The sequence below is a fragment of the Equus asinus genome, chromosome 18 (genome assembly GCF_041296235.1).
Source record: "Equus asinus isolate D_3611 breed Donkey chromosome 18, EquAss-T2T_v2, whole genome shotgun sequence".
In the NCBI taxonomy this organism is placed as follows: Eukaryota; Metazoa; Chordata; class Mammalia; order Perissodactyla; family Equidae; genus Equus; species Equus asinus.
The window spans coordinates 33,906,831-33,922,207 of record NC_091807.1 but is presented as its reverse complement, the minus strand read 5'-3'; the positions used below and the strand labels follow the sequence as shown (position 1 = coordinate 33,922,207).

Here is a 15,377-nt window from a genome sequence, read left to right as displayed (position 1 = left end):
GTCACACTTGAATCCTAGCTTGTTAGGTAGAAAATTCTAGCTCTAATATCATTTGCCCTTAGAACTTTGAAAGACAGCTCCCTGGCTTTCTGGTGCCTCATCATACTGAGGCCGATCTGATTCTCAAATGTGTGTGCTCATCTGTTTCTTCTCTCTCTCTCCCCTCCCCGACAAAAAACTTCCAAGATCTCCCACCCTTCATGTTCTAAAATTTCAAAGCACTTGCCCAGGGCTGGATCCTTATTTTGTCAGCATGCCCGGCATTGGGTGGTCCCTTTAGTTCGTTCTGAAGGCTGAACCTTCTTCAGCTCCGTGAACTTCTCTTGTACTATTTCTTGGGTGCATCATAGGAGAACCCGTTGGCTTCACCTATAAGCTCACTAATGTGTCTTCAGAGAGTATGTAGCCCGTGTGTTCACCTGTTCACTTCACTTCGAAGCATGATTTCTTTTTCAAGATCGCCGTTCTTTTATCCCAGACACAGTGCCCTCCATCTCTGTTCCTGTATGGATGCTGTCTCTGAGGGGGCTGGCTCTAATGTGTGTTGAGTGTATGCCTCTTTTTCATGCTTTTATTTTCCTCAAGCGTTGATTAGTTCCTGGTTGTCAGTTTACGTGTATAGATGCGGATCTAATGCGTATGGTCTTGGTAACTGGACTCTCGCTTTAGCCCCAGTGAGAGTCTGTTCCTCTGATTGTGAGCGCATCTGACCAGAGCAGCCTTGCCTTGAGTGTCGTGCAGTGGGAGGAGGCATTCAACCCTGGGTGCTTTCTTTTACGGGGTGTGGGCAGCCTGTCTTCCGGGTCTGGGGGCTCGCTGTCCTGCACTGGGGCCATAAATGACTTGGGACACTTGCCCTGCCTTGCCCAGCCTGCTTTGGGAGCCTCCTCGGTGGGAAGTCCCCCTCGAGGGAAGCTGTGGTGCCAGCCTGGGGCAGGCGCTGACTCCTGGGGCTGCACACGGCCAGTTTGGCCACCCTCTGATGTGTTACCTGCGACTGTCCGCCCCTGCCCTTCCTGGGTGGCCCCCGCCTCTATCTCGGGGCTGCCCAGGCGCTGTGGGAACCCTTGCTCGCAGACCTCTCTCCACCAGCTGTAGGTGTGGTCCCCTGGGCCCTCACGAGCTTCCCTGTCTCCGTCCCCTTCCATCGCACAGAATGCTTCACGGGGGCGTCTCCAGAAGGCGTTCCGCGTCGCTTTGCCGGGCGCAGGCTTATTTGTGGTCCTGTCAGTGGGAGGAGAGGTGAGATGGATGTTGGTCAGTGTCTACAGCTGGACGTGAGATTTTTCATCAGCTGCCTAAAAGGATTTTAATGTAGACTGCTACTGCTTTCTATTTTTCTAAACTAATAGCTTCTTTTACTTTTAGTTATTTTTAGAATTCTGTCTTAAATCAAAACTTTTTTAGAGTTCTCTGCCTCTGGGGCCCACCAGGACGGAGCACCTTGCTTTTCAGCGCTGTCCAGTATGGTGGCATCAGCCACATGTGACCACCGACACTTGAGATGTGGCTGGTGTGAACTGAGATGCACTGTAAGCAGAAGACGCTGACTGGATTTCAGAGACTCAGTGTGAAAAAGAGGATGTGAAACACCACTCATAATCTTTTAATAGTGATTATATGTGGAAGTGATAATATTTTGGATATATTGGCTAATTTTACCTGTTTCCTTTTACTTTTTTAAATGTGGCTCCTAGAAAATTTTAGATTATGTGTTTTGTGGCTTACCTTGTGCCTCTCTTGGACAGTGGTGTTTAAGCTTTCTTTACCTTCAGTCACGGGGACGCAGCGAGGTCAAGGCTGCAAGAAGCGTGGTCCATAACTGCTGGTCTCTGTCCCGCAGGAGCACCCCACTCACTGTGCCCAGTTTCCTCTGTCTGCAGAGAGACGCTCCACAGGCTTTTAGGCGAGCATTAAAGAACATTGTTCTCTGTAAATTTCCTTGAAATAAAATAACTGTCTTGGCTTTTCAAAATTGCATCATTGGGAATATTTCAAAATTGATTATCTTTTTAAATGTTGTGTGTGTGTGTGTGTGATTGGTTGTCCTTAAACACTGTTGGCAACTTCCTCAGACTTTCTTATGTCACATTCTTTGGCGAGAAGGGGCTTTCCAGATCTGATCTAGGCAATTCGGATGATTCTGAGAAAGAGCTGGTCCTTCTCTACAGGCAGTGTCCGTCAGGTGCCTTATGTCTGTAGACTGAATGGAATAATTCAGTCTGTTAATTAAGTTGACAGAAGATCTAAGCACTGTTGGACCATTCTTCCTATTTTGTAAAAGAGCATCCCAGTGGGTTTTATAAAAATTATCCAACTTTGTTTTCAGTTGTTTTTTGTTTGCTTGGTGTCTTTGTTTTGTTTTGTTTTTGCTGAGGAAAATTAGCCCTCAGCTAACATCTGTTGCCAGTCTTCCTCTGCTTTTTATTTGTGAGCCCCTGCCACAGCGCAGCTGGATGAGTGGTGTAGGGCCGCGCCCAGGATCCAAACCTGTGACCTGGGCTGTGAAGCGGAACAGGCTGAACTTAACCACTAAGTCACCGGGCCAGCCTCTGTTTTCAGTTTTTATTTGTACCAAAGTGACTATTGAGTACTTTCTCTTGGCACCTTCCATTCCTGATGTATTTGTGTTTGTTTTGTCCTAGAGGGCCTTGCTCCCTAAATTTCTCATCAGAGGACATCTCAACTCCACCAACTGTGTTATCACACAGCCACTGACAGGAGAGCTGGTGGTGGAGAGCTCGGAGGCCGCCATCAGGAGCATCGAGCTGCAGCTGGTGCGCGTGGAGACCTGCGGTAAGTCAGGCCCAGCTGCTGCGTGCAGTCGGCAGTTAATGTGCTGTGGGTGGAACAGAGGGAGGCAGGCCTCTTGATCCCACGAAGTGTGTGTGTGAGGGAAGTGAGACGTGGAAGGAAGGGGACCCCCCAGAACCCTGAGAGCAAATGGGAGCAGTCAGCGAGCATGTGGACACGGGTTCTCATGGAGTCTCGGGCCTGTGGATCAGCTTGCATGTTGGCTGTTTGCTGACCACGGATGCTTCTCCCTTCTGCAGGGTGTGCGGAAGGCTATGCGCGAGATGCCACGGAGATTCAGAACATTCAGATCGCCGATGGGGATGTCTGTCGGAGCCTCTCTGTCCCCATATACATGGTCTTCCCCCGGCTCTTCACCTGTCCCACGCTGGAGACCACCAACTTCAAAGTGGGTAAGTGTGCTGCTCCCACCCTCGCAGGCCTGGCGGGATTCTCCTGTGAAGGGGGCAGAAGGGGCCACGCAGTGTCGGGGACACTTACTTGTCTGGGTCGGGCACAGCTCAGAGCACTAGGTCCTTCAGTCACTCAGCAGAAGCTGCTGTGACCTGGCTCTCGAGGAACTTGCGTCGTCACACAGGGAGACGGCAGCAACCATGTCACTGTGGGCCAGGGCAGGTGACGATAAGGAGGGACGAGCCAGCAGTGTGCACGGGGAAGTCAAGTTGGCTCCTGCGATCGGCAGAGGAGGGGAGACCCAGAACGCGACAGTGCAGTGTGGACATTAATCGCCATGAAGCTTTTGTTCCACCAGCTTAGGGTCCTAGTCATTCTCTGCCATGACACATGTAGACGGTTTGACCACAAGATCCTAATCGTGTCACAGACACGGCTTTCTTTCCTGCTTTTTCTCCCTTCACTTTATGCCATGAACATTTCCGTGGTTTTAAATAGTCTTATAAAATATGTTAACGGTGCATCCATCCTAATAAAATGGCCATGCTTATGAAGTTCAGTGGAGAGGGCAACCCTCACTCCAAGGACACAGGAGGGCCGGACCCAAGGGACTTTGCCCTCGCTGACACGACGTTCTGCAGACTTATTGGAAAGACCACAGAAAGTGTCCCTGGACTTTCCGGGGACAACCTTCTGAGTCATGCCCGAGGCTCCTCGGTAGATGGATGTAATGAGGGGGTTTTGGTAATTGCTCCTGCTGTTATAAGTGCTTCACTGAGAAATGGGAAGATGGTCCCTGAGGCCATTACGTTTTATTCATGTCATATTCCCCCTAAATCCCCTAAATCTTTTAATGTGCATTATTATTAGTACAGAGAGCATCCTTTTTTTAATTAGACCATAATTTTACTTTCCATAATTCTAGATAATGTAACTTAAATTTTAAGTCAGCAGTTGCGTCACCACAGTTGAGTGTGTGCTCCTTGTTTTAAGAGCGGGAAGGGTTGCCATGTCTGTCACTGAATCGCTGGGTGCTTTTTGGACTCTCTGTGCCTCCGTGTGGAGTGTGTTCCTGGAGCACGTGCACCTGGTGGGTTAGAGGCACAGTTTAATGTTTGTGGAGCCCCTGAGTGCTTCATTTGAAACGTTCATTGTAGGGAGAGCACAGTGGGGTCGGGGCACCCATGTCAGCAGAGAGGGCAGCAACTCAGCGTTCGCCAGACTCACAAAAGGACGGCCAAGTCTGCTGACATCTACGACACGCTGAGGTACCACGATTTATCTCCGAAAGCGTGTGTATGATTGTCGTTGAATCGATAGTGTGTGCCCACAGGACACAGTCAGAGGCGCCAGGGGCCCGGAGTGCAGAGTACGTGCCCTCAGACACCCAGGCCCACCCCAGACCACAGGTCCCAGTGGAGGTGCCCCCAGGGCCGCCGGCGTCTTGCTCCCTGGCACACTGCATACTGTGCCCCGAAGGTGGTATTTTTTACTTCAGAATACTTTGATTTTAAGTTAAAGAGGAGGAGCTTCTCTATTGATTTCATAACTTGGTTTTCCCACATAAACCTCAAAAAGGTCCAGAAAGGTATTTTTTCTGCTATGCTAAATGTTAAACACTGAGGTTTTTGTGTGTTATTCCTATGAGATTTACAAAGCACCCACGTCACGGCCACGTGGAGCCTCTGGTCCCTCCATGTGGGTAGCGCCCTCAGTCCCTCAGCCAGGACATCAGGATGCGCTCGTCCTTGTGCCCTGTCTGGAGCTGAGTCTGGTTTGGGGCTTGCACAGCCCCAGACGCTGTCATTTATGGGAGTCCCCACAGAAAAGAGGTGACGTGCGGCCTTTGTGTGAGCGCTGCAGCCTCTCCTGGGTCCCGGGCTTGCTGTCGCAGGGCTGGCTGAGGGCAGGCTCGGCGTCCCAGGGAGGATCGGCCCCTCCGGGTTGGGAGGTGGGCGAGCCCTGTGTCCTGAGGTCGGAGCAGTGTCTGCGCGTGTCCCCTTCACCTGTGCTGGTGCTGACCACTGGGACGTCACCTGTGGGTGGAGAGCGTCCCCAGCAGGAGCTCACCGGGAGTTTGGGGCGGACTGGCGGCTTGATGCCGGGGCTCTGCCGAGTTCTCTGCCCTGAGGAAGGCCAGCACTGGCGCCCCGAGTGCCCGCCTGTCCCCTCTGTCCACTCCAGCCAACTGTGCTCCATCCAGGGAAGGACGACGAGGTGGCTGGAGGAGGAGGGTAACAGGAAGGTCCTGGGGGCTGTCCTAGTGCTCTGACGATATCAAAGGAAGGTGACAGTTGGGCGCTGCTGCCGCCTGACTCCCGTGGTGGCTGGCGCTTGGGCAAAGCTGGACAGCCACATGGGGGGACATGTGGGACTCCAGCCACAGGTGGGGCCTCGAGTGAGCTGCCCCCCAGCCCCTCCCTTCGCCTGCGCTCTCTGCCCTCAGAGCCCCTCCCCCTGGGACGTGGCCGCTGTCTTCAGGGGCCCCCTCCTCACACACACCCCACTTTTGCTGTCACCAAGGCCTCCTCGTGTGCCCACAGGTAGGAGGCGGGCATTTGAACAGGGGTTTCAGATAAGGACGGCCGGCCAGTAACAGCGCCATCTCTGCCTGTTCTCTCTCCCTTGGGGTGGGAGGCGAGCACCCGAGCTGCTGCGGTCCAGCCTGGAGGCTGCGATTCCATTAACAGCTGTAGGAAAGGTGAAAATAGAGCAAAAGAATACAAACGAATGGAAAGGATTCTGGAAGATTCTCTAGTAAAAACAAAGGATAAGGAGAGCGTGGGTGGGGAAGCTGATGCCTTGCAACTTGCTCCCGTGTGAGAAGGCAGGTTTGTGTGGAGCAAGTGCACCAGAGGCAGGCAGACCCCAGTGGAGTGGCTCCCGGGGTCTCGGGGAGCTCAGGCTGCCGGCCGGGGACAGGAGTGGGGCGCCCACGCGGCGCCCCCTCCGTGCAGAGCCGGCTGCGCCCCGGTGGTCCGCCTGTTCCCCTGCGGGAGCCAGCGCACATCAACCCAACCCTTCTCTCCTCAGAGTTCGAGGTGAACATCGTGGTGCTGCTCCACGCCGACCACCTCATCACCGAGAACTTCCCGCTGAAGCTCTGCAGGGTGTAGCCCGGGCGCTGCCTCTGCCTGCGGGCTCTGCGGGCATGGACGGGACTCGCAGGTGGCAGAGCCCTCCTCCTCCTTTCCCCAGCACGGGCGCCTCTCATCGGACCTTTCCTTTGAGGTTCATCGGGACTGCTTCCTGTCACTGGCAAGATCATCTCCCAGAAAGCAAAGTTTCCTGCCACTCCTGACTCCCCCGCCCCTCGTGAGGGTCAGTAACACGGTGTGACAGCAGTTGAGATTCCAGGGAGAAAAGGAAACCCTCCCTGCCTGGCCAGGGGACTCCCGACAGCCCAGGATGGCGACGAGCATGCTGGTTGCTTGTGACATTTGCAGTGACCCCCGAGGAGGCGTGCAGAGTGGCACCCCCTGGAAACGGGGCACTTTTCCCCCTCTCTTGTGTAGTTCTGTACCATTTTTCATGCTGACTTCAGAACCTGGAGGGAACTGGACTAAGTGTTCCTTGCTCTGCTAGGAGCGAGGGGATTTGGTGGCGATGGCGGTGCTGGAGTAATTCTGAAGGCTCAGGAGCTGGTGTAAAACCGTGTGCTGCCCTATTCCCAGAACACATTTAAATGTAAGGTGGCGTAAGGGGGAAACCCGCATGTCCGTGTCTCTTGTTGGGTGGGTTCTGGGTGGCAGGAGGCCTGTGCCCAGGGCAGTAGGTGAAGACCCCTGTGTGCTGGCTGGTGCCAGGAGCATGCCCTGGCCTTGATGAACTGGCCTGCCTCCCACCCCCAGGCTTTGGCCTGGAGCCCGGTTCTCCTTGTCCCCCTTGTGAGTCACGGTGAGAGGCGAGCCTGTTGCAACACATTCCTTCCTGCAGATCCTGCCATTGTTCCTGTCGGCCCACAGTCAGCCAGGCCTCGGAAATGAGCTGCGTGCTGCCCGCTCCCTGCCCTTCCCTGACAGGCCCTCCCGGGCAGACGTGGGCGAGACGCACCCTGCTCACGGCCCGGCTGCGCTGCCCTTGTCCTGGCACAGCCTTGGGCCGGGTGGTGCCGAGGGCCACAGACCTGACCAGGCGCCGCTGTAGCCCAGGGCTGCACCAGCGAAACTGATACAGCTTGCCCACAGAGTCGTGTCAAAGCTGGTTCCCAGGGAACACGTTTCTGGTCGATAAGTCTTTTATGCTCACATGATGTTAATAATTATCTTTGATGATGTATTTAAACTAGATAGCAGAAAACAAAAAAACAAAAAGGCCATAACTTCTAGGAAGTTTCAAAGAAATCATTTGTAATGTAAAAAAACAGAATTTTGAGAAAGGTTCAGATTGTATATTGCTATATAATTTTTTTAGTAAACCGGTTTTATGGATGTAAACATGTAAACATGATGAGTGCTCTCCTTAGGGAATAGTATTACCTGAGCTGCCAGCAACCCGGCCAACTTTGTCATTTCTTCCGCCCCTGAGGGGCCCAGGCCAGGGCCTCGGGCAGGCTGTTTCCTTCCCCCTCTTGGCCGGATTCCTCTCCCCGTCAGTGATTAAGGAAGACGCAGATGTCGGGGCATCTTGGGCAGCAGCTGCCCCTCTGTGCCCCGCTGGCTGGAGCGGGGGTGTCCACTGTCCGAGCTCAGTTGTCAGATGCTCCCCTTACAGCAAGAGGAGAGGAGAGGAAGGGGAGGTGAAGGAAAGTCTGAACCGTGAATCTAGAACTGTGGTATTTTGGAAATGCCCATTTAGGCAGGAACACATTTTGGCTGTCGGAGCTCCAGCAGAAATGGGACCTGGCTCTGGTTCTCAGCTGCATTGTGAGTTCCACAGTAAAGATGGAGAGGTAAATCAGAAAAGGATAAAAAAAGCCGAAGCATCGGGCCTGAATTCATCGAGAGTCTGTGTCCCGAGCCCACCTTCTGGTGGGAGGTGGTGGAACCCTGACCTTCACCATTGGAGTCTTGTAATTCCCAAGGCCGAGTGTGAATCACCCTTTAAAAACTGGAGGCGCTGAGATTACCTCAGGTGCCAGCAGTGATGTATTGATGAAGCGGATTGCCCGTGTGCTTCCACTGTCCCTCTCTGATCCCCCTTCTTGTTCAGAAATAAGGTTGTATTTCCATGACCCATGCCTGCCTGGCTAGGGACTTATTTCTGACTCCCTTGCAGCCAGGTGTGGTCATGTGAAAACGGGGACGTGGGCCACTGGAGGCTGGACCCCATCAACCCCTTCCCATGGCTGGGCCAGGAACAAGCCAGTGTCCCAGCCTGGACTGTGCCAGAGCACAACAAATGTGTGAGCAGAACAGCTCACCTTGCCACCCTGTGTCATCGTCACAGGAGAGAAAAAGGCATGGACTTGTATTCAAGCCACTGGATTGCTGGGGGTCTTGGCTGCAGCAGCCCAGCCCCACCATAGAGCTCGTGATGAGAGGGGCAAGAGTTCACATGTGCAGGGATCTGTTCCCATCTGGTGCCTCTCAGAGAGCCTGAGGTCCGTGCGCGTGCAGAAGGACATCTTTGTGCCCACCCTCTGAGCCAAGACTTGACTTCAGGACTCTCAGAGGTCCAGAACCTTGTGTGGACCCAGCCGGTCAAGTGCCATGACTGGGTAGGCTCGGCATTCCCTGGGGCCATTGCTGCTCATCCAGTGGCCCCAGAATCCAGCTGGACCCAGCCCTACCCAGTGAAACCCTGACCAGAGTGGAAGGAAAATGGGCTGGTTTTCACCATCACTCACTGTTCAGATAATTAAAAAGAGTGAGTTACGGGGGCCAGCCTGGTGGCGCAGCAGTTAAGTTCACACGTTTCCCATCGCCGGCCTGGGGTTTGCCAGTTTGGATCCCGGGTGTGGACATGGCATTGCTTGTCAAGCCATGCTGTGGTAGGCGTCCCACATATAAAGTAGAGGAAGATGGGCATGGATGTTAGCTCAGGGCCAGTCTTCCTCAGCAAGAAGAGGAGGATTAGTGGCAGATGTTAGCTCAGAGCTAGTCTCAAAAAACAAAAAAGAGTTATGGTTTTCCCAGAGAGGTGTCCACTTAATACCAAGAGTGAATTCTGTATTGACACCTGTAGTGCGTCCCTTTCACGCTACGTTTTGGGAGGAGAGCTGCTATCTGGTGCCAGCTCACAAACGTCCTTGAAACTTGCCAGGAGGTGCTACCTACAGTGAGGCTAACCCTCCTGTTCTGGAGGGACGGGCCACTCGCTGCTCCTGTTCAGCGGAGCTCAGTTCTGGCAGCTCCAAGTTGCTGCAGTGTTGACAGATACCAGCCATGGGTGTGGGTCTAATGAGAGCTGTATGAGCATCAGTCATCCTGGAGCAGGCCCTGTTCTCTCAGTGCCATGTGTGGGTTATTTTATTTCATTGTGTAGCGACCCTAGGAGGAGGGAGCTGATATTCTCCCCATATATGGAGGAGGGAATTGCAGTAGATGGAAAGGCACTTGTCCATGTGGCCACATGTTGCCCGAGCCACACACTCTACTGTAGTGCAGTAAAATTAGAAATGACTACCAAGGGGAAAATCCAGTATAACCACGTGTAAATGTTATAACACTCTTCAAGGAGGAAACCAAAACTTCATTGACAGACCCTTTTAAACAATGAGAATGAGCATACCATATAGCAAGAGCTTTGTATTATGGCCAGTGCTGCAGTCAGAGCAAAATTCATAGCCTTAAGTGATCTTACTACACCACAGAGAAGGAAAACTGAGTTAGGCATTCAAATTAAAAGTCTAGAAAAACAACAAAACAAAGAGGAAAGAATTAGTGACAAAAGCAGGAATTAGCTGATAGGAAAGCAAAAACCCTGTAAAATTTTTAAGTCCATGATTTGGTACTTTGAAAAGACTTCAATGGCAGATCTTTAATAGAACAAAACAAAACAAAGAAAAAGAAATATGTAATAACTTAAGATTGAAAGCAGCTTGATGAGAATGATATTACAGTATGTACCTTCCCTGCTAATAAACTGCAAACTTCAATAAAATGCAAAGTGACTCCAGAAAAGGTAGGCTACCTGAATAAAATGATACCTTAGGGAAGAAACTGAAAAAATTGGCAAAGAGCCCTAAAAAGGTGCCAGGCCCAGATGGTTTTACAGCAGGTTTTTATGTGAGCTTCAAGGACCAGATAGTTCCTCTGCTGTTTAAACTGTTGCAGGCTATAGAGAAGGATTTGAACCCTCCTGATTTATTTTACGTGGCCAGTGTAGCTCTGTTATAAAAATCTGACATATCAGTTGGGATTAGGTTAGCTGTGAGTAAGGGAAACCCAAAGTTAGAGTGGCTTAACCAAGACTCACATACCTGTCCACAGGTAGACAGTGCAGAGCTGGCATGGCAGCTCAGAGCCATGACATCCTCAGCAATCCAGGCTGCTCCCAGCTCACTTTTCTAGGGTGTGGCCCTTGTCTTCATGGTTTAAGATAGTTGCAGCCAGTTCCAGTCACCACATCTGCATTCCAGGCAGCAGGATGGATGGGGGCAAGGATGAAAGTGAAAAAAGAGAAAAGGCCGGGTGCCAGCTCTTTTAAGGATCATCTTGATGGATGCCATAAGGTATATCTTCTTTTACTTTAACCTTTTATTTTGGAAGTTTCAGACATATACAAAAGGAGAGAATCATACACAGATGTCATACCCAGACGATAGCTATTCTTTTCCTTAACATCTTTATTGAGATATAATTCACGGACCATGAAATTCACCCATTTAAAGTGTACAAGTCAATAGTTTTTAGTATATCCACAGAGTTGTGGAACCATCACCACAACCTAAATTTAGAACATTTTCTTCACCCCAAAAAGACACCCTGAACCCATTGGCAGGCAGTTGCTTCCTTTCTTCAGCCCTAAGCAAACGCGATGTGCTGTCTGTCCCCATAGGTCTCCCTGTCGTGACATCTCATAGCAATGGAGTCATGCACGTGGGGTCCTTTGTGACTGGCTGCTTTAACTTAGCCTCAGATATTTAAGGTTCATCCACATTTCACCTGTATCAGTCCTTCATTACTATTTATTGCCAAATAGCATTCCGTTGTCTAGATAGACCATTTGCGTTTGTTCATTCATCAGTTGACAGACATTTTACCTGTTTCCACTTTTTGGGTATTAAGAAGAATGCTGCTGGGACGTTCATATACAAGCTTTTGTGTGGACATAAGTTTTTATTTCTCTTAGAAATACATCTAGGGATAGAGTTTCAGGGTCATGTGATGGCTTATGTTTAATGTTTTGAGGAACTGCAAAAATGTTTTCCAAAGTATCTGCACCATTTTACATTCCCACCAGTAAGGCACAAGGGTTCTGTTTTCTCCACTTCCTTGTCCCACTTGTTATTGTCCATCTTTTTTATTGTGTCCGTCTGGTAGGTGTAAAGTGGTGTCTTGAGATTTTTGATTTGCATTTCCCTAATGACTGAGGATACTGAACATCTTTTCATCTGCTGATTGGCCATTTATATCTCATCTTTGGAGAAATGTCTATTCAGATCTTTGGGCCATTATGTAATTGGATTATTTGCCTTTTTATTATTGAGTTATGACAGTTCTTTGTATATTCTGGATGAAAGTCCCTTTTCGGATATATGACTTACAAGTATTTTCCCTCAGTCTGTGGACTGTCTTTTCACCATCTTGATGGTGTATTTTGCAGCATAGAAGTTTTAAATTTTGATGTAGTCCAGTTGATCTATTTTTTCTTCTGTCACTTGAGCTTTTGGTGTCACATCTAAGGAACCATTGCCTAATCCAAAGGAAAGGGAGATTTACTCCTTTGTTTTCTAAAAGAGTTTTATAGTTTTAGCTATTAGATTTATGTCTGTGATCCATTTTGAGTTAATTTTTTGTATGATGTGAGGTAGGGATCTGACTTCATTCCTATGTGGATATCCAGTTATCCCAGGACAATTTGTCAAAGACTATTTTTTTCCCCATTGAATGGTCTTGGCACCCTTCTCAAAAATCAGTTGTAACAAAAATCCTAAATATATGGGTTTCTGGACTCTCAAGTCTATTCTCATGTCAGCACCACACTGTCTTGATTTTTGTAGCTTTATCGTAAGTTTCAAAATTGTGAAGTGTGAGTCCTATAACTTTTATCTTCATTTTTGAAATTGTTTTGGCTATTCTGGGTCCTTTGCATTTCCATGTGAATTTTAGGATCGGCTTGTCAAATTCTACAAAAAAGCTAGCTGGGGTTTTGATAGGGACTGCATTGAATTGGTAGATCTATTTGGGGAGTATTATCATCTTAACAATATTAAGCCTTCCAATCCATGAACCTGAGATGTCTTTCCTTTTATTTAGACCTTGTTTAACTTCTTTCAACCATGTTTTATTGTTTTCAGTGTACAAGCCTTGTACTTCTTTTGTTAAATTTATTTCCAACTATTTTATTCTTTTTGGTGTTATTATAAATGGAATTATTTTAATTTAGTTTCACGTTTATTGCTAGTTATAGAAATACAATTGATTTTTTATATTGTTTTCTTTCCAGCAATCTTGCTGACATTTATTACCACTAATAGGGCTTTTTTTTTTGTAGATTCGTTATGATTTTCTATATACAAGATCATGTCATCTGCAAATAGAGATAGTTTAACTTTTTCCTTTCCACTCTGGATGTCTTTTATTTCTTTTCTTTACCTAATTGCCCTGGCTAGATCCTCTAGTTCACTGTTGAATGAAGTGGCGAGGGCAGACATCCTTGTCTTGTTCCTGATCTTGGGGCAACTTTCAGTCTTTCACCATGAAGTATGATGTCAGATACGGGGTTTTCATGGATGCTCTGATCAGGTTGAGGAAGTTCCCTTCTATCCCTAGTTTATTGAATGTTTTGATCATGAAAGGGTGTTGTATTTTGTCACATGCTTTTTCTGCATGTATTGAGATGAGCTTGTGGTTTGCCCTTCATTCATATGGTGTACTACATTAATTGACTTTCAGATATTAAGTCAACCTTGCATTCCTGTGATAAATCTCACTTGGCAGTGGTGTATAATCCTTTTTATATGTTGCTAGATTTTGTTTGCTAGTATTTTATTGAGGATTTTTGCATCTAATTTTATATATTCAGAAAAAGCAATTGGTCAAGGAATCTATTCTTGATTTTTAAAAACTCTTATTAAACTAGGGAAATACAGAATTTAAAAAATATAATAAAGTGAATTTACAAAAATTAATAGGAAATATCCGGCATAATAAAGTGTTAAAAAATATCTTGTTAGTTTTGAGAGCAAGAGAGTTTCTGCTCTTCAAGTAATTATTCAGATTTGCTGTTGAAGTTTTGGCCAATGCAGTAGGATAGGAAAAGAGGGGGATTTGCTCAACACTCTAGGAAGCCTCATGGTGATGGTGATATGTGCTTATAACAAAACACACCCTCCTAGTCTGAGTTTAACTGATTGTACTTGCACTAGGATTGCCCACGAGATGCTTCCATCTGACATAGCGATAAACCAACCCAGGAACCTTCCATGGTTCGTGCTCAGGGAAAGGGGTGCAGGTCGTGTGCACAGCCTGCGGGAGATCCCCGGGACTGTGAGCGGGGGCCGGGAGAGAGAAGGCCCTAGACTTTCCTTGGATCCCCAGCAGCTTTTGCCTTCCTGTCTAAATGCATCCTTAACAAACTACTTTGTTTTCCACTTCAGCTAATCTGAATGTCTCTTCCTTGTATTAGGTATAAACATTGCAAAAGAAGACATAAAATTATCATTATTAACAGATAATATGGTTGAAAACCTCAAAATCCCAGAAAATCAACTGAATAGAAAAACTATTATAACTGTAAAGGCAATTCAATGAAATAGCCAATTACATATATTGATCTATAAAAACAGCTTTCAAAAAAAAGAAGGAAACATTGATAAATTTAATTTTATTCGAAAAAGAAAATTATACAAGGAATAATTTTAAAAAAACTTGTTAATAAGACATATGCAAGACCTATTTAAGGACATCTATACAACATTATTTAGAAATACTTTTTAAAATTGAGATAAATGCTATGTTACCATATAGAAAGACTCAATTGTAAAGATATCAGTTCCAAAATTTTTAAATTTTAACATTTAACCTTATTCTATACAGATCTTAATGTAATATTTTCTTTGGATCTAAAGTTCATGTGGAAGACTAAGTATGTTAGAATATTCAATAACATTTTGAAAATGAAGAAAAAATAAAAGGTAGTACCAAACCAGACATTAGATAGTATTAAAAAGATACAAAAATAAAAACCGTGTGGTAGTGGTGCCAAAAGCGACAGGTCAGTCAAACAAATATAAAATCCATCATTGGACCCAGGTATATATATAAGAATTTAATAGATGAGATAAGGAACACGAAGTAAAAATGGCATTTCAAATCAGTTGCAGAAGAATAGATAATAAGTTGTGTTAAAAATTATATTACCAGTGATATAGTGCCAGTGATCACCTCAAAAGGAAGTAAATACCAAAGGTATAAAGATGTGACAGTAAATGATGACATCATAATAATACCAGAAGAAGAGACAGATAACATACAACTGTGGGATGGTGAAACTTTTCTTTTTAGCTTATAAACAACAGAAACTTATTTCTCCTGGTTCTGGAGGCTGGAAAGCCCAAGATCAAGGTCCAGCATGGTCACGTTCCGGGGACCCCTCAGTTCGCCGTCAGAGCCTTCCTGCTGCGCCCTCACGTGGCGGAGGGGCTGGGGGGGCTCTCCGTGCCTGTTTTATAAGGGACCGATCCCGTTCACCAGGGCTTTGCTCTCGTGACTGATCACCTCCCAAAGGCCCATCTCCTAATACCATCATCACCTTGGGCATGAGGTTTCAACCTGTGGATTTGGGGGACACAGCATTCACTCTGCGGCAGGGCCCCATGCTTGGAAAGGCCCCATGCTTAGTTCAATGCTCCGCTGTTGCTGTCTTGAAACTGTTAATTTTTGAACAAGGGGCCCCGCGAGTTAAGTGGCTGGTGAGTGAAGAGCTGGTGCACACGGTTGTGGAGCATAACCCTTTCCCCCCACCCGTTCGTTCCGCGAAGGTTGACTGACTGCTGCGTTCGGAGGTCGGCCGGTGTGGGGAAGCCACCGCCACCCCCGCCTGGGAGTCTGCAGGAGCCGAGA

General features: G+C 47.8%; 1 protein-coding gene across 5 annotated transcripts in view; it reads left to right on the top strand.

Moving 5' to 3' along the window:
* The window catches only part of VPS26C (VPS26 endosomal protein sorting factor C), a 59,012-nt gene extending 46,469 nt beyond the window's left edge, over window positions 1-12,543 (top strand). For 2 of the 5 annotated variants that reach the window (XM_070488852.1, XM_070488853.1), the window contains 3 exons: window positions 2,646-2,796; window positions 3,054-3,206; window positions 6,241-10,199. In XM_070488852.1, coding sequence (XP_070344953.1) covers window positions 2,646-2,796; window positions 3,054-3,206; window positions 6,241-6,323 — 387 coding nt within the window. In that variant the 3' untranslated portion in view covers window positions 6,324-10,199. Of the gene's footprint in view, window positions 1-2,645; window positions 2,797-3,053; window positions 3,207-4,364; window positions 4,476-6,240 lie in introns of all 5 variants that reach the window. The other 3 variants (XM_014841581.3, XM_044750709.2, XM_014841582.3) reach the window with 3 other exon arrangements.
* Window positions 12,544-15,377: the final 2,834 nt, after the last annotated feature.